Source organism: Macaca nemestrina, chromosome 2, assembly GCF_043159975.1.
Source record: "Macaca nemestrina isolate mMacNem1 chromosome 2, mMacNem.hap1, whole genome shotgun sequence".
Classification (NCBI taxonomy): domain Eukaryota; kingdom Metazoa; phylum Chordata; class Mammalia; order Primates; family Cercopithecidae; genus Macaca; species Macaca nemestrina.
In genome coordinates this window covers 14,851,166-14,869,759 of record NC_092126.1, presented here as the reverse complement: position 1 = coordinate 14,869,759, position 18,594 = coordinate 14,851,166, and the positions used below count along the sequence as shown (strand labels likewise).

At 42.9% G+C, this 18,594-nt stretch overlaps 1 protein-coding gene across 2 annotated transcripts in view; it reads right to left on the bottom strand.

Annotated features, from left to right (window-relative positions):
• Positions 1–17,752, bottom strand: part of LOC105470933 (sushi domain containing 5) — a 69,360-nt gene extending 51,608 nt beyond the window's left edge. The window contains exons 1-3 of one of the 2 annotated variants that reach the window (XM_011723282.3): positions 17,317–17,752; positions 12,624–12,801; positions 6,149–6,267 (exon numbers count right to left, since the gene is read on the bottom strand). In XM_011723282.3, coding sequence (XP_011721584.2) covers positions 6,149–6,267; positions 12,624–12,801; positions 17,317–17,428 — 409 coding nt within the window. In that variant the 5' untranslated portion in view covers positions 17,429–17,752. Of the gene's footprint in view, positions 1–6,148; positions 6,268–12,623; positions 12,802–16,725; positions 17,055–17,316 lie in introns of those variants that run through there. The other variant, XM_071090755.1, reaches the window with a different exon arrangement.
• Positions 17,753–18,594: the final 842 nt, after the last annotated feature.

The window sequence follows — 18,594 nt, the reverse complement described above, 5'->3', positions numbered from 1 at the left end:
CAGCCCCAGTTCTTCTGAGTAGCACAGAAGTGGAGAAATCTGTCTGGGTTGCTGGTGCCCACGGCCCCAGGCCACAAAGACACCACCGAGGTATCTGCCTTTGGGGCCAAAAGACCCATTGGCAACATTTCTCTGGCTGCCCAGACACCTGGCATTCATGGAAACTGGCTGTTGGTGCATCAGGACTGGTCTAGCCCACATTTTTGGAGCAGAAGACCTCAGGTCTGAGAAAACAAGACCTGATGCCCACCCAGGCCTGGGTGTGTGGGTGGCAGGAGAGAGGGCATCACTGCTTACTGTGTGGGAATTATTTGGGCTGCCCTCTGCAGCCACCTCAGCCTTGGCCAACAACTACTCAAGCCCCCAAGGATGTGCTGACCCAGCCCACTCTCCCAGAGCTCCAGTACAATGGCTCACCCACAGCTAGTCTCCCAAAGCCATTGGGATCTTTAGACTCCTAGCCCTTGCTACCCCTGTTCTTCCTGTCCTCAATGTCCTGTCCTCTCTTCCCTACCTATTATCCCCTCAACTTATCCATCTCAAATGCCACTGCTTAGGAAGTCTCCCTAATAACCTTTCTCCTTTGTGTCATGGAAAAATATTCCTCTCTTACCTATCCCGACACACTGTTAACTCCTTGAGAGAGGGGAGGAGTTATCTATCTATCTGTCTGTCTGTCTGTCTGTCTGTCTATCTATCTATCTATCTATCTATCTATCTATCTATCTATCTAATCATCTATCTATCATCTATCTGAAGCACCCACAAGTCTCAGCATTGAACTTTGCCTGACCCTGGACAAATAAATGAACACATAAATGACTGACAGCAGGTCCATGGTAATGAGCTCAGAGGCTTTCACACTTCCCTGGGAGACCCTGAACTAAGTGTTCTCTATCAGCTGTACCAACCAATGCAATTAACTGGTTCCAATCTGGTATTACAGCTGGAGAATTTCCCCAAAGTTATTCCTGAGACACCGGGCCTTCTCCAGGCAGTCCCGGAAATTAGCTCCTTTCAAAAATTCCTGATCGCTCACCAAGACAGGGGAGCATCCAGCTGTCTTCTTAATGACATAAAGGACGGGAATAATTTCACTCCTGTTTTCAAGGGCAATAGAGGCAATCATAAAGTATGCAGGGGAGGAGGAATGCAGTACTAAGAAGGTGAAGTGGGCTAGGAAGAGGGAAGCAAGGCCAGACCTGTCTTAGATCAGGAGAAACAGAAGCATATACTCAGTGGAGGCTTATCAGGGCAACAGAGGGTCAGAGGAAAATCAAAGCCTCCAGACCCCAAGCTGCAGACCCCACAGACAAGCTGCCAAGAGCAGCAACGCCAGAAGACCCAAGAGGAGGCAGCTTATTTCATCAGAATCCAGTCGGTTAAAAATAACTTCACTTATTAGTTTAAGTGAGATCACCACAGGGTTGGAAATTCACTGTCAGTGAAACAAAAATACTGAAAGGAAACTGAGAAAAGTCTACATTCACGATGAACTTTATTTCTATAAAGAAACACAGGAGGAAGCTGCCTCAACATTCCACAGGCTCTGTTTTCCTTCTGGGCTCTTTATGAGGCACATGTCTGCCGTTTTTGGAATTAGCACTCTTCATTCTTCCAGTCTTGCCAAAGAGAAGCAGCTTAGCACCACGCAGCATCACGGGGAAAAAGGCAAGCTTTGGAGGAACGCTGCACGGGGGCATCTGCTGAGCTGGACCTCACCTACACTCACACGGGAACCTCAGAGCACAGCCTGTTCTCCTCTGCTTCCGCCAAGGCACTGCACCTTCCTTGGGCAAACAGATTTCCCTTGTTGACTGTGCTGTCAACAAAGGCTCTACTGAGGAAAAGCAGCAACTCTGCTGAGAAGGGCGGAGGGCCCTGCAGGAGCCGTTTACAAGCTCTTTCTAAAGGAGAAAAGGCAGAGGGGCAGGGATAGAACTCTCTCTGAGTAACTGTGGGAATCCATCCTGCTTTTCTGTTAGGCCCCAGGAGAACAGTCCTGTAGTCCTCGTGCCATCTCCGCATGCATTCCTGCGTCCTCTTCATGGCTCACCTGAAGCTTCCTCACCAAGTAGGCCCAGCAGGACCAAGGCTCCTGTCTTCCCTGTAACCCCTGCCCTGTGCAGCTCTTGCCCAGGCTAGGCTAGGGCGAGCTGCTCTGGGATACAGGGCCCTCGAGCACTGTAACAGCGATGAACCACACATAATGCCCGCTCCTTTCAAATGGCATCCAGTCTTCACACACATGCCAACAGGTGTCACGGGAGCCTCAGCACATGCCTCATCTAAAGCCTGCCATTCTGCTAGGCTCATGCATGGCCATGATGAGCTCAGGAAGCCCAAAAGCCGACAGCAACATGGATACTCTGCCTCTGGAACACATCCGGACAGTTCGCTGCCGAGCTTTCTGGCAGCGTGCTCTCGTTGTGCCCGGGTCTCCACACCCTCCCATTCCACTGGCTGTCTCCAACCGGCTCCCCATGACTCAGTGTTATTTTGTGTCTTAGGTTTATTTTTGTCTGCTGCTGTTGTTTTTGCTGTTTTTGGAGGAGTATGTAGACCATTTGTTGTTGTTGTTGTTGTTGTTGTTGTTTGAGAGAGACATAGGGACTCACTCTGTTGCTCAGGCTGGAGTGCAGTGGCATGATCATAGCTCACTGCAGCCTCAAACCCCTGAATTCCAGAGATCCTCTCGTCTCAGCCTCCAGAGTAGCTGGGAATACAGGGCGTGCCACCATGCCCGGCGAATTTTTTTACTTTTCAAAGGGATGGTTTTTAGGGACAAAGGGTATCATATGTACAACTTACTCTCCAATGGTTCAAAAAAAATTATAGATACACACATATATACATATTCACATATGTATATATACGTATCTTGCTATGTTGCCCAGGCTGGTCTCAAACTTGTGGACTCAAGTTATCCTCCAAAGTGTTGGGACTACAAGCATAAGCCACCATGCCGGCCTGAGCTTTTTGCTTTTTTTGTTTGTTTGTTCGGTTTTCTTTTTTTTTTCCTTTTCTTTCTTCAGACAGTCTTGCCCTGTCGCCCAAGATGGAGTGCAGTGATGTGATCTCGGCTCACCGCAACCTCCACCTCCCGGGTTAAAGTGATTTTCATGCCTCAACCTCCTGAGTGGCTCGGATTACAGGCATGCGCCACTACATCTGGCTACAGCCTGAGCTTTTCGAGATTTTAAATTTTTATATAATTTCAAAGTTATATAAACATTATAAAAGCAAGGAACCCACCCTTCTTGCAGGTTCACCAATGTGTTTTCATCTTCCCATTTGCTTTATCATTCTCTTCTCTCTCTTCCTCTCTCCATACCACACACACACACACGCATACATGTGTGTATACATATATATGTGAATATGTATATATGTGTATCTATAATTCTTTTTTGAACCATTGGAGAGTAAGTTGTAGATAGGATGTCCCTTCGTCCCTAAAAACCTTGGTGTGCATTTCTAAAACCAAGGATATTCTCTTATATAACTACAGTACAGTTATCCAAATCAGAAAATTTAAATGTTGATACAATACTATTATTTAATTCATGATCCATATTCAAATTTCATCAATTATAACTATTTTTTCCTAGTTCAGGATACAATCCAGGATCATGAATTGCATTTCATTGACAAGTCTTTTTGGTCTATCTTAATCTAGAACAGTTGCTTAGCCTTTCTTATTCTTGACATTTTTTTTAAAAGAGTAGGATGTTCTTCAATTTGAGTTCGGTTAATGTTTCCTTGTGATTAGATTCAGTTACACATTTTTGGAAGGAATATGCAAAAAATGAATCACTGAATCAATGTGTTCCTCTGAGTGCAATGTATCATATATATTGAGTTACCCATGACTAATCTGGAGTCACTATCATGATGTTGACTTTGGTGTCCTATAGGACATGAATGGATGTTCTCAACCTCTGACTTCATGCACTACAGTTGTGGGCAAAAGGGGCACACACTTGCATACACATAACTTGCTCGATGGTCTGTGAGGTAGAAAGCCCAGGTTGGCCTGTTGGGTGAGGAGAAACACATGGTTCAGTTGCCCTTGTCACCCAAGCCAAAGGCCAGCCAACTCCTAGAAGCAAGGGTACCTAGCTAACAGCAGCTGACCACAGACTTATGAAGAAGTCCCACCAAGACCGGCAGAAAAACAGCCAAATCGGTGGTTCACAAAATTGTAAGCTAAATAAATAGTTGCTGTTTTAAGCCACTACATTTTGGGGTGATATGTTAGCTAGCAAAAGCTAACCAATACATCTTGTTTATTGGAGAAAGAAATAAGACTCAGAAGCCCTACGTATTTCTTTGACATTACTGAAGAAAAAATGTTGTCCTGTTTTTCTTCTGGCTCTGTCCTGTCTCCCTCGGGGATATGACCCTCTGTTTATGTTTAGAATTTAAAAGATTATTTAAATTTACTAATGTGAGCCAGGCGCAGTACTCCCAGCATGTCGGGAAGCCGAGGCGGGCGGATCGCCTGAGGTTAGGAGTTCAAGACCAGCCTGACCAACATGGTGAAACCCCGTCTCTAATAAAAATTCAAAAAAAATTAGCCAGGCATGGTGGTGCATGCACCTGTAATCCCAGCTACTCAGGAGGCTGAGGCAGGAGAATCGCATGAACCTGGAAGGCAGAGGTTGCAGTGTGCTGAGATCACACCATTGCACTACAGCCTGGGTGACAAGAGTAAGACTGCGTCTCAAAATAAATAAATAAATAAAAATAAAAAATTTACTAATGTGTGAGTGTCGTGTGTGTGTGTGTGTGTGTGTGTGGGTGGGTGTTTTAAGAAAAAAAATAAACCACAGATACTGCTCTCCCTGGATTTTTTGAAAACCAAGTCACATCTCTCAGTTGCTTGATTGGATCAATGATGACAGGAGACTCTCCCAACACCCTTCCATAGAAACCAGCAGATGCAGAGCCCTTCCTAGAGAGGGACCCCAGAGCAGAAGGCCCTTAGGGATCACCATGACTCTTACTTTTACCAACTCTTCTGACCCCTTTCCTGGAGATAAGGATTTGGTGCCTCTGGGATGCAGTCAGATGATCTGTATTTTCAACAAGTTCTTCTGGTATTTCACACTATCAGGGGAGTCTGGGAAACACTACATTACAGAAGGAGTTCTCAACCTGGGCTGCACATTAAAATCACAGGGGAGTTTAAAAAAACCCAGAACATTTAAATCAGAATCTTTAGCGTTAGCACTGAGGCATCAGTATTTTTTAACACCCCCCCCAATGAGTCCAGTGTGCAGCCAAGAAGAACCTGTGCTCCTTTCTATGACTGATCAGTAAGAAGCTTGCTTCCCCTTCCCCATTCACACGAATATTCCTTTTTCAACCACACGTTTCTGATAACAGAGGTGTACTTATTTGGTGCATACAAAATGCTGCCCTTGAGGCTTCTTTATGATTTTCTCCTCACCACTCAGCTGATTTCCCAATAGGAATTTGAATTTTCCTTACTGTGAACAGTTTCCTAAATCCTATACATTTCCTTTTTGGGAAAAACATATTGTTTTCTTTTCAGCGTACTGTCCAATACGAAGAGAGACTGGAGGGCAAGCTTTGAACATCGGCCGCTGTATCAGATGCTGCTAGGGCTCTACCCATATTCTCTAGACACCTTTACCATTCCCATGCACAGGGACTCCTGGTAGGCATCTTCGCCTCTTTTTGGAACGTGGCACTCAGGCTACTGGAACCTTTTGCCTGTGCACACGCAAAAAACAGAAGAACCTCGGAATTTATATCTCCTAAAGCAAGCCTTCACTCATGCCTGACAGGTGTGGTATAACTACTGCAGCTCCCTCACCCCAATTGGAAAAACGGGGGTTACATACATACACTATCTCCAGGGGTTTCCTGAGAGATTGAGCCAAAGTTACCCAGTGCCTCACCACCACTGTGAATTTCACTCAATATTGCACCGATGCTTGACCTCCTTCCCTGTCTTGTCCACTTCCCCACCATACTACTGGCTTTTCTTTGGAAGACTTCCTGATAAACCATGTCCAGTAAATCCTCACTTCAAGGTTTTCTTTTAGAGAAACCAACCTAATATAGCAACCCCCAAGAGCACACCCTCCGGCACCTTTAAGAAGACTCTGGCACTGACCTTCATCCTTAATACAAAGGGCACCGTATGTGCCACCAGGAACTGGGTTGCTCTCAATTCTCACATCGACAGCTCTCATGATTTGCTGTTCTCCACTTCCTTTGCTACACACGGTTGTTCTGAAACAGACAAAAAAGGCACTGAATGAGGAGAACTCTGGGTTGAAAATAATAAGGAATAATTCTCTTCTGTTGTCAGCTCCGAATCGTGAGCTCTGAATTCATGAGCTCTGAATTCATGAGCTCTGTCTAAAAGCATAAATCTGGACACATTCTCTGCAAAAAAGTCTAAATTCAGAAATACAGGTGATGCTTCAGTTGAAGTAATACGTATCAATTCAAGTTTCAAAGGCAATATATTGTTGATCTCTTCTAGATTATGTTGGTTTTTATTTCATAAAATTCTGCTCTTTTCTTTTTCTCTTATTTTGCTGTTCTTCAAATTTCTTTAGATCTTTAGTTCATGAACCTTCAGCTTTTTTCCTTTTCTAACAAACATTTAATGTTTTAGATTTCCTTCTATAGTTTTGGCAGCACCCCATGAGTTTGGTTATGTATATTTTTAATATCACTGAGTTCTAAATACATGATAATTTCCATTATAATTTTTTCCCATAATTTATTTAAGAATATTTTTTCTAAACAGCAAATACTTGAATTTTTAAAAGTTCATCTCACAATCTCTGTTTTCTAATTGGAGCCTCTTGTCTATTTATACTTAATTTAATCATCAATTAATTGAAATCTGCTTTTTATTAGTTCTGCCCATTCTCTCTTCCTTTCCTCTTCTTTCTTTTTTCCCACTTTGGATTATCTGAATTCTTCTTCTTCATTTTTGGAGGCAGTATTCTCTTTTTTCTCTGTATTGATTTGGAAGTTAAATATCCTTTCACTATTTTCTTCAGTGGTACCCAGAAGTTACAACTTCTTTTACTTATTGAAATGTAATATTACTTTTATCATTGCCCCTAATAATACAACTTGAATACTTAAAACACTACATATGAATACACTTAAAACACTTCCCACTTATATAAATCATTTTTTAGCATCCAGTGTTACTATTACTGCTTCAGAAAATTACATAATTTCAATTGGTCCACATATTTACTCCTTCCATTTATTCCTTTTTGCCTTTCCAGTCTTCCTCATGCAATATTTTCCTCCTGCCTGAAGAGCACTTGTTTAAGTGCAGATTGGATGCAATGAATTCTCTCACCTTTCATCTGTCTGAAAATTTCTTTATCTCACCTTTATTATTGGGAGATATTTTTCATTGGGGGATAAAATTCTAGGTTAGCAGTAATTTTCTTCCTGTACCTTCAAAATATCAAAAGTCTTTGGGGTTTCATTGTCAGTTTATTGTTCCTCCTTTAAAGACAATCTCAGCATTTTTAATTTTTAAAAATATTCTTTTCTTCATATATGATTCTTCCAGTCTTACCATGATGTGCCTAGCTGTGAACTTCTTTGTATTTGTCTTACTTGAGCTTTGCAGTGATTCTTGAGTCTGTGTCTGGATGTTTTTCTTCAATTGTGGATCATTTTCATATTACTTTTATTCTATTTTCTTTTTTCTTTCTCTTCCCCTTTTATAATTCAAATTATATTGCGTCCTCTTTGTCTTTTACCCTTTGTTGTATAATTTTTCATCCTTTTCCCTCCGTTATTGATTCTGGATATCCTCCTCTAAAATATTTTCCAGTTCACTAATCTTCTCTTTGGCTCTTTTTTTTAAAGTCTTTCTTTCCCTCCCTCCCTCCCTCCCTCCCTTCCTCCCTTCCTCCCTTCCTCTTTCTTTCTTTTTTTCTTTTTCTTTCTTTCTTTTCTTTCTCTTTCTTTCTTCTTCTTCTTTCTCCTTCCTTCCTTCCTTCTTTTCTTTCTCTTTCTCTCTCTTCTTTCTTTGTTTTCTTTTTTTTTCTTTTCTTTTCTTTCTTTTTGAGACAAGGTCTCACTATGTTGTCTAGACTGTATTTAAACTTTGAACTCCTTGGCTCAAGTGATCCTCCTGCCTCAGCCTCCCAAGTGGCTGGGACTACAGGCATGCACCACCATGCCCAGCCCTCTTTGGCTCTTTTTAATCAGCTATTAGGTCTATCCATTAATTTCTTAATTTTAGCTACTGAATTTTTCATGTCTAGAGTTTCCATTTAGTTATTTTTACAGTTTCCACCCTCTGCCAAAATTCTCCTTCTCATCTTTTATATCTTTGAACATGTCAAGGATAGTTATTTTAAAGTCTGCATCTACTAATCCTAATGTCTGGAGTTTCTATTACCATTGTTTCTTCTGAATTTTATTCTACTTGCCTTGTCTCCTCACGCAACTAGTTATTTTATATTGTGAGACAAATCCTACATTGGCTAAATTGTTTGTTAAAATAAATTGAGGTCTAGGATACTATCTCCCTCAAAAGATAATTTTTATTTGATTCTCCTAGATATCTGGAGCACTGGAAATTCAGGGTCATCTCAATCCAAATTCATGGCTATAGAGTATTTGAAGATGTGCTGCTTCTCCCAGGAGGGGCTGCGTCCAGTTCACTGTACAGTGTACTGTGTCCAGCTTACCCTTAGGGCATAGCCCTGCAAGGTCCCAACCCAAAGCAAAACGGCTCACTGGGTCCTCTCCTACACAGAAGGTGAATTCAAATCTCCATCCTCCTAGTCCCATGTGGCTATTAAAACTGCTGTTCAGCTTTTTAGTCACCCTTTAGGGAATCTGCAAAAGTTTCCAGGAGACAAGTGGCCCAAAAGTCTAAATTCATCACTCTAGGCCTTTATCATTCTCTGGATTTACGTGTACACTCAACATAAATTCATAGAGATATAGGGCAGATGTGCTAGATGTCTACTATGCCATCAATTACAAGATGCACCACACATTTAATTATTGCTTTTCAGTGTGTGGTGAGGGAGTGGAGAATTATGCAGGAAAGGCCCACAGTGGAATGGACATACTAATGGTCAGATGCTTGTTTCCAGAAAATTAAAATGAAAGGATATTGAATAGGAATGGTGAAAAGAGAGTAATATATTTTAAAAAATAAAAAAGGGATAGAAAAACGATTTTTGGCCGGGCGCGGTGGCTCAAGCCTGTAATCCCAGCACTTTGGGAGGCCGAGGCGGGCGGATCACAAGGTCAGGAAATCGAGACCACAGTGAAACCCCGTCTCTACTAAAAATACAAAAAAAATTAGCCGGGCGCGGTGGCGGGCGCCTGTAGTCCCAGCTACTCAGGAGGCTGAGGCAGGAGAATGGCGGGAACCCGGGAGGCGGAGCTTGCAGTGAGCCGAGATCGCGCCACTGCACTCCAGCCTGGGCAACAGCGTGAGACTCCGTCTCAAAAAAAAAAAAAAAAAAAAAAAAAGATTTTAAATACATTTTGTAGTAAATATAACAAGTATATTTTCTTTATTTTCTTTCTTTCATTATTTATTTTGAGACGGAGTCTAGCTCTGTTGCACAGGCTGGAGTTCAATGGCGCCATCTCGGCTCACTGCAACCTCTGTCTCCCTGGTTCAAGCGATTCTCCTGCCTCAGCCTCCCGAGTAGCTGGGACTACAGGCACCCGCCACCATGCCCAGCTAAGTTTTGTATTTTTAGTACAGACGGTTTCGCCAAATTGGCCGGGCTGGTCTTGAACGCCTGACCACAACTAATCTGCCTGCCGTGGCCTCCCAAAATGCTAGGATTACAGGCATGAGCTACTGCACCCAGCTGTATGTTTTCTTTGTAAGGTAATATCATTTCAGCCTGCAGAGATCCACTAATATGCCTTAACACCTTATAGTAAACCCACAGAAGATGGACCTTTGTAATTGTCCAGTCCTGGCATACAATGCCTGAGAGACCTAAGCCTAGTTGCAAGCTGTCTCTTCAGAATCTGCGAATACTCTGGTTATCTGATGAAATTTTATAGTAACAGAATTATGAAAAAATATTCCTGCTTGACTACATTATGGAAATGCATGCACAGGGTATATTTTGTCTATTCAAGAGCATGGATATAAAACGTAAGGCAGAGAGGACCACAGTTCCAGATTCACCAAAAGGCTTTGGATGTAGCCTCAGTTGTCCCTTTATTCAGTTGCTGCTTCATACTAGGCACATTTGGAGACATGAGTCAGCATGGCTGTCTATGTTTTCCATGGCCACTTGCCAGCCAGACATCTTAGGATAATCATCTACCAAAGTAGTTCCTGGTGCCTTGTTTGCTTTCACATTTCCTGTGGCACGAAGGAAAAAGTGAAGTGGCTCCTGCCTTCTCTGAGCATGACTAAAGAAGTGTTTGTTTATTTCTGCTTTTGTTGCCTGTGTTTCTGAGATCTTATTAAAATATTTTCCCAGACCAATATCCAGAAGCATTCCTCCTATGTTTTCTTCTAGTAGTTTTACAGTTTTGGGTCTTACATTTCGGTCTATAATCTATTTTGAGTTGATTTTTATATGAGGAGAGAGGTGGGGGTCTAGTTTTATTCTTCTGCATATAGATATGCAGTTTTCCCAGCACCATTTATTGAAGATACTATCCTTTCCCCAATGAGAGTTCTAAGTTCTAGTGTTCTATACGACTGTAGGATGGCTGTAGTTAACAATAACATCATTTCAAACAGTTAGAAGAGGATATTGAATGTTCCCAGCAAAAAAGAAATGCTAAATATTTGAGATGACAGACATGCTAATTACCCTGATCTGATCACTCTCCATTATGTGTGTCAAAACATCACTACGTACTCCATGAATATATACAATTATTATCTGTCAATTTAAAAAATAAAATTAGGCCAAGCATGGTGGCTCACACCGGTAAACCCATCACTTTGGGAGATGAAAGCCAGAGGACTGCTTGAGCCCAGGAGTTTGAGACCAACCTGAGCAATATGGCAAGACTTCGTTTCTACAAAAAAATTAATAAATTAATAAATAAATAAAAATGTAAAACCAAGCAGGTTTCAGCACTATTGGAAAGATTTCTCCTAGCTGGCCATAACAATTACTTCTCTAAAGGATTCCACGGGTCAGGAACTCAGATAGCCACAGTAGGAATGGCTTGTCTTGCATCTAAGGTCTAGGGGCTGAGCTGGCAAGACTCATAGGCTGACAATAACTCAATGGCTGGGGACTAGAATCACCTAGAGGCATCTTCATTCACATTTTTGGCAGTCAATGCTGGCCACGGGCTAGGACATTGGTTACGGCTGTTGGCAAGAGCCCCTAACGGAGATATCTCCATGTGATCTGGCCTTCCTCACAGCACACCCATCTCAGCACAGTCAGACTCCTCATGGCATCTCAAGGCTACAAAAGTGAGTGTCCCCAGAAATCTAGACAGATGCAGCATGGATTTTTCCAGCCTAACTTCAGAAGTCAAGTAATTTCACTTTTGCTGTAGAGGTGAACACACCTGTTGATGCCAGTGGTGTGAAAAAAATTGTGGCCATATTTTAAAACCTCCATGCCATGTTTCTATATATATATATATATATATATGCAGATGAGTGTCCACAGGAAAAAAGGGATAAAGAATGCATACCAAACAGTTAATAGTCATTATCTCTGAGATGGAGAAGAAGAGAGAAACTTACTTTGTACTTTATGTATATATATGCATTATTTGAAATTTTTGCAATAAGCATGTATTATTTTTATTACTTAAAAAAATTCAAGGCTAAGCAGGGTGGCTCATGCTTGTAATCCCAGCACTTTGGGAAGCCAAAGCAGGATTGCTTGAGGTCAGAGTTCGAGACCAGCCTGGGCAACATAGCAAGCATTTTCTATCTCTATAAAAAATAAAAATAAACAATTAGCTAGGTGTGGTGGCACATGCCTGTAGTCTTAGCTACAGAAGGCTGAGGCAGGAGAAACATTAGAGCCCAGGAGGTTGAGGCTGCAGTGAGCTGTAACCATGCCACAGCACTCCAGCCTGGTTGACAGAGTGAGACCCTATGTCTAAAACAAAAAAAGAAAATTCAACATAACAAAGTGAGAGGATAAAAGAATTCTGACAGAACTCCAGAAAAATGCTTTTATAAGCAAACTCAAAACATGAACACACGCCAGGCGCGGTGGCTCACACTTTGGGAGGCCGAGGCAGGTGGATCACCTGAGGTAAGAAGTTTGAGACCAGCCTGGCCAATATGGTAAAACCCCACCTCTACTAAAAACACAAAAATTAGCTGGGCATGGTGGCAGATGCCTGTAATCCCAGCTAGTCGGGAGGCTGAGGCAGGAGAATCACTTGAACCTGGGAGACAGAGGTGGCAGTGAGCCTAGAATTGCACCATTGCACTCCAACCTGGGCAACAGAGCTAGACTCCATCTCACACAAAAGAAAGCAAAACATGAACACACTGGAGGCTACTGCCCACTGTACTCTCCCTGTACTGGTATCTCAACAGAACAATCACTGAGCCCTATATAAGCCTTGGTGGTGCAATTAGGGTGAGTTGGAAAAGGAGCGCTCGCCTGACTTACCCAAGAGTGCCATCTGCTAACCAGCCAGTGGCACACACCGCAAAGGAGCAATCCTGTGCCACTCTCCGCAGCTCGTCTGCAGACACCAGGTGAGCGCCCCTGCTCTTGCAGGAAAGCCGAGCAGCCTCCAGTTCTAGGCCCTGAGAGCCATTCTGAGACTCCAGCACAAAGAGCTTTCCTGTGTGGGGACAAGCACAAACACGTGTGGATTTCAGGATCCACGGGAAGTTAGTCTCAGCAAACTCATCCTCTGGCAGACGCCAGTTAGAACTGCAAGCCTTCCCTGAAGTTCGAAGTGCAGCAGCTACCACATTGCACACCATCCCTGGGATCAGGTGATGACAATTACACTAGCATTTTCACCCTTTTTTTTTTTTTTTTTTTTCCCCCAAAATTAACCATCTGCTCCGGCGTGTCGATCTGGAAAAGCCCTTCACATCTTTCTTTTAAAATGGTGTTTTACAAATATCATGTGTCAAGGCTCAGTGTCCTGGGCTTCCCTAAGGTAGGTCACTTGATGTCTAAGGCACTGATTTAGGCCTCAGCTCTGCTTTCTTCTGCCTCCCTCAGCCCTAGGATGACCCCCTATACAACAGGTTGCTTCCCTTCTCTCTGTCCCTTGCCTTAGTATACTACCAGGCCCCTTTCACAATTCATTCATTTGTGTCTGCTGTACTTCTCTCCTACTGGACAAGAAAACAGGGATGATGTCTGGTACACCTTGGCTTCCTAAGCACAATAATGTATGGACATGTAGTGAGTCTTAAAGAATGTGTGATCAATGGGGGGATGGGAACATGAATTCAGGCAGAGGTGAAAGCCCAGGCTGAAAGCAGATGAGAATTTTAGGCAAGAAAACCATGGTACCGGAGGGAGCGCTGAGGTCCCCAGGAGCCTCCTGGAGGAATGAAGCAATGCCTTGGGTGGCCCTATCAAGTTAAGGTAAAGGCAGGGGGAGAAAACACCTACTTAGAATGAGACCATTTACTTACATCTGTCACCAACTTTTTCATAATACATCAGTTATTAGACTAAGACACAGCTAAGACACAAGTCATCTGCTTGCAAAAGACTAAGACAAGCCATCTACTTGGAAAATTATTATAATAAATATAATAATTCCCAGCTTTGGAACCAAAAGTTATAATAATACAAAAAATTAAACAAACATATCCATAGGTGACTGGTACTCCTACATTTAACTATAAAAAGGTAATATCAACAAAACTACAAGGAAAAACAAAAAAATTCAATCCTTGAGGAAATTTTAAACTACTGTCCCTCTCAGTAATTGTTAAAACAGAAAACAAAATTAGCACTCTTGATGTAAGAACCTACGTGCAGTACTGCATACCAAACTACAGAATACACATTCATTTTAGGCACACACAGAATATTTGTAACACTGATTAAATACTGAGCTATAAAGCAAATCTAAAAAAACCTTGAAAGACAAAAATCATACCAACCATGCCTTTTAGACTACAACAAAGCTAAAATCACTGATTTTATATATGACACACTTACATAGTATTTACTATGAGCCAGATGTTGTTCAAATTGCTTTACAAATACTCATTATATTAATCCTTATGAGAACGCTATGATATATGTGGTATTATCATCCTCATTTTATAGTTAAGGTTTAGTATTAATACTTGTCCAAGATCACACAGCAGAGATACAAAATCAGGCAGTATGGCTCCCTGTTAGTGATTTCAATCACTTGGTTATACTGCCTATCAATAACAAAGCAATAACTAGGAAAATCTCCTTGTGCGAAATTACAAAATATACTTCTAAATAAACTGTGTTCAAAGAAGAAATCACAACTGAAATAAAACATGTCAATTCAAGGGCCAAAAACTTATGGAGAAACTAAAGTAGTTTAAGAGAAATTTATAGCCTCAGAACTCATATTATTAATACAAAAAAAAGTATGGTTGAGAATCAATGATCTAAGTTTCTAGCTCAAAAAACTAACACAAAAGTCCCACAAAATCAAATCTTCTGAAGTAGGAAGAGGAAATAATACAGATAGAGCAGAAATCAATAAAATGGAAAGCAGACATACAATCGAGAAAATAAAATGGATAAACCCCTAGTATGACTGATCAAGACAAAAAAAGAAAACACAAATTACCAATAGCAAAAACACAAATTACCAATATCAAGAATGAAAGGGAACATCACTACAGATCCCGTGGACCCCGAAATGATAATTAGAAATTATTACATTGCATATGCCACATTAGACAATCTAGATGAAGTGGGGAAAAAACTTTAAAAAACAAAACTTAGCAATATTGACACAAAATTAATTTTAAAATCTGAATATTTCTTTATCTACTAAAGAAATTAAATTTATTATTTAAAATCTTCCTACAAGAAAACCTTCAGACACAGATGATCTCACACCGAAACAAACAAACAAAAGCCCTCACGGGCAGAAACCCTTTCAGAGAGTTAAAGAGGGAACAACTTTCCAATGTGGTTTAGGAACCATCATAAGTTTGATATCAACACTTGGCAAAGATATTATAGAAAATGAAAATTATAGGCCAATATATTTCATGAACATAGATTCAATAATCCCAAACCAGCTTCCCTCACTCCAGGCTCAGTTCTATGTCTTCTTGCTGTCAAATTTTTCCTTAGGATTCTGCCCACGCATACAATTTCACAGACCATCCTTATACAGATGACATGTTTTTAGAAATAGTTTCTCTCCAAATCTCTCTCTTCAAATATCTGTAATTCATCATACTTGAGCTGAGCATTTCTTCTTCTTCCTCCCATCACCACAGCACACAAATAACTAAATGTAGGAACTGGTGGTAGTTAAGAATTTAGTACCAAAAAGAATCCTTTGATAATATAGCTTATAACTCTTCCTGGTTTTAGTATAAATGTTGGGGCTCAGAAAATTGAGTTTCTTTAAAGGAAATATACCTATAATTGTCCATTGAGGAAGCGGGGAAAGAAAAGGAAGGAGACAAAGAATCATGTCCTCTGGTGTTGTCCTTACTTTCTCTTTGACCAGTGACATTTCTGCCTTTAATTTTCTATGACCCGTATCAAGCTAGAGAGGCACAAAATATTGATCCTTATCCACATGGCATTCCACTTAAACTGTTATAATGGGGTGAAACTCTAAAACCTTACGGATGACAAAAATATTTACTTAAAAGGAATTAAAATTGGCACAATATATCTTGTTCAAAGGTTAATATGAGCTCCAATTTATTCTACTTGCATTCTTTAAAATCAGCTTAATTTTCATGGTTCAATGTCAGTCAAAAAACACTACAGTGAAGAATTATCAGTAGACTGCTAGTAGGTATGGGATTCTTTTGGGGGTGATGGAAACGTTCCAGAATTAGATGCATGCAAACCATGGTTTTCACAACATAATGAATGTACTAAAACCCACTTAACTGTACATTTTTAAATGACGAATTTTATGTGAAATACATGTCAATTTAAAAAATTAACAGTGGTTACTAACAGCCTTCAAAGTTAACACTGTTTTGTCTCTAACAGTCTCTGAGGATATGGAGAAATAAGACATTCATCCTTAATTAGGAACGAAGAGCTTTTCAAGCCTGCACTTACACCAGAGAGCACTAAAAATTAAGACCTAGAGGGTTTTTTCCTTGGCTTTCCCCTTTCCCTGACAACCATGCTTTTTTTCTTTTCTTTTCTTTTCTTTTCTTTTTCGTGTCTTCTAGTTGCACCCAATATCGTTGGCTAAACAAGAATCACATTTTAAAATACACAACGCATCCTAAATCGACAGAGGGCTTTTCTCTTTTATCAATCTAATTCGTCCTAAGCTAGAACTCCCTCATGGGTGTGTGAACTGCTGGTTTTAAGCTTGCTTCCTTCAGATGCTCCTGTACCATGTCAGCGGGATTTTGTTCCAATAGGAAAACACAGCTGAATTAGCTTTTCAAAACGGAATGGATACAGAGTTCCAATCCTGCTCATTCTAGGGCAGGTATTAAAAGCTAAATTCAGGCTCAAAAAACAAGCGAACAAACAAAAAGTGGATAAATTCTCAGAGAACCTGCCATAATCTGGCCCTTGCCCATTTCTCTACCTCAAGTCTCAAGGCGTCCCCTCTCCTCCAGGTACTTTGCTTTATCATTTGTCCCGTTTTTCCTGTCACAGCCTTTGCACGTGCTATTCCCTCTGCCCAGGCTATTCTTCTCTCTCTCTCTTTGCCTCGTTGATTCCCACTTCTTTCACGTCTTCCTGGACCAAGCCAAAATATCCGAGGGAGTTTTCTAACCATCGGCGGTGTCCTCGGGGGCACATTAAATAGACGTTGAGAAACTGAGGGACTGCGGAAAATCACTCCTTAGCAGAGGAGGTTCCAGGGTACCTTAGAGGTGATTTCATTTGAGCTTTCTTGGAGACCTTAGGAAAGCCAGCGGCGGGACTGCGGGACCTGCGCGCTCCGCACTAAGGGAGGTCCAGGCACCAGGCGGGCGTTTGGGCGCACGGGCACGAGGAGACTTGGTGGGCCAGGAGAGGGATGCCGGGTCCCAGGACCGCCGCTTGCTCGTTCCTCTCAGACTTGCGCTTGCCGCTTGCCAGGCTGGTCAGACGGAGCAGCCCCGGCGAGCTACGCCTTCCCTGCCCGGAACCCACGCTCCACCCCCCGCCCCGCCGCCTCCCGCACACTCACCATCCGCCCGCACCGAAAGGCGCGGCAGACCGAGCAGGAGCAGCGCCGCCGCCCAGAGCCCGGGCAGGCGGCTGTGCCAACGGGCAGGCGGGCTGGGTTCCTCGGCAGTCATGGTCCGGGAGTGCGCGGGCCAGCGGGCTCGGGTGAGGGCTCTGGCTGCGCTTGGGGTTGCCCAGGCCACTGCCCAGCGTGCGCCACTCGGCTCTGCGCTCTGCGCTCGGCTCGCGAATCGCAGGCTTCGCGCCGGGCGCGCCGAGAGGGAGGAGCGCGGAGAGCCGGGGGAGGCTCGGGACGCGGAGCCGGAGCGCCTGGGCCGCCGAACTCCCGGGGGGTCTTCTCTGTGGCGCCGAGGAGGCGGCTGTAACCCGGCTCCGCCTTCGCGCTGGGCACCTGGAAACCTCGGTGCCAAAAGGGGCTGCGCCGGACCGCGCTCTCCGCGGGCACAGCGGGGCGGAGGGTGAGGGCGCAGGGAGGCGGGGAGAGTAGCGAGCCGGCCGCAAGGAGCCCCCGCCCGTCTTGGGGACCCTTGGCGAAAGGGTGACGCAGTCTGAGAGGCCGAGCCCCTCCGGCAGGACCGTTAGAAAACGGGTGTCTAACTCTGTCCTCAGCCTCTACTTTTCAGCTGGCCTTCTCCCCGTCCCCACCATCACTTTTTTTTTTTTTTTTAATGAAGAGAGGAAAATCTTAACTTACCTACCACCCTCACTCTAAGGTATGAAACGCGTGGAAGAGCGAAATTCCTCTTTCGTAAAAGCGTAGTTTGAGAGTCACTGAGGAAAGGACAGCTTCAGGAAGGCTTCCTTCGCCACTTTGCCTGGTACTAGTATTTCTCAAGGAGCAATAAGAGCGCTAATGAGGTTGCCACCATTATCACCCACCTCCCAAATCAGGGCTGTTTGACCTCGAAAGGGTCTGAGATTCGGACTCTTATCGGTCTGCTCTGGGAATCTACATTCTAAGTAAGTGTCCCAGTGGATTCTGCTGCAGGGGTCCCAGTTTGACTTCATTCCTTCTTCCTGCTGCCCCCAGCCTGTCTCCCCACCACCAGCACTTCCAGTGAGAGAAGAACTTGCTTTCTTCATAGGTGGAGTAATAAAGATAAGTATTGTTATAACTGAGGCATGCGTGGTGCTCTACAATTTGCAAATCCCTTTTATATTCATGTATGGGTCAACAAACATCTATTGAGTGTCCACAACATGCCTGCCCCTGTGCTAGACCCTGAATGTGGCTGCAATCTGTCCTAAAAATGTTCACACTTAAGTAAAACATACTTAC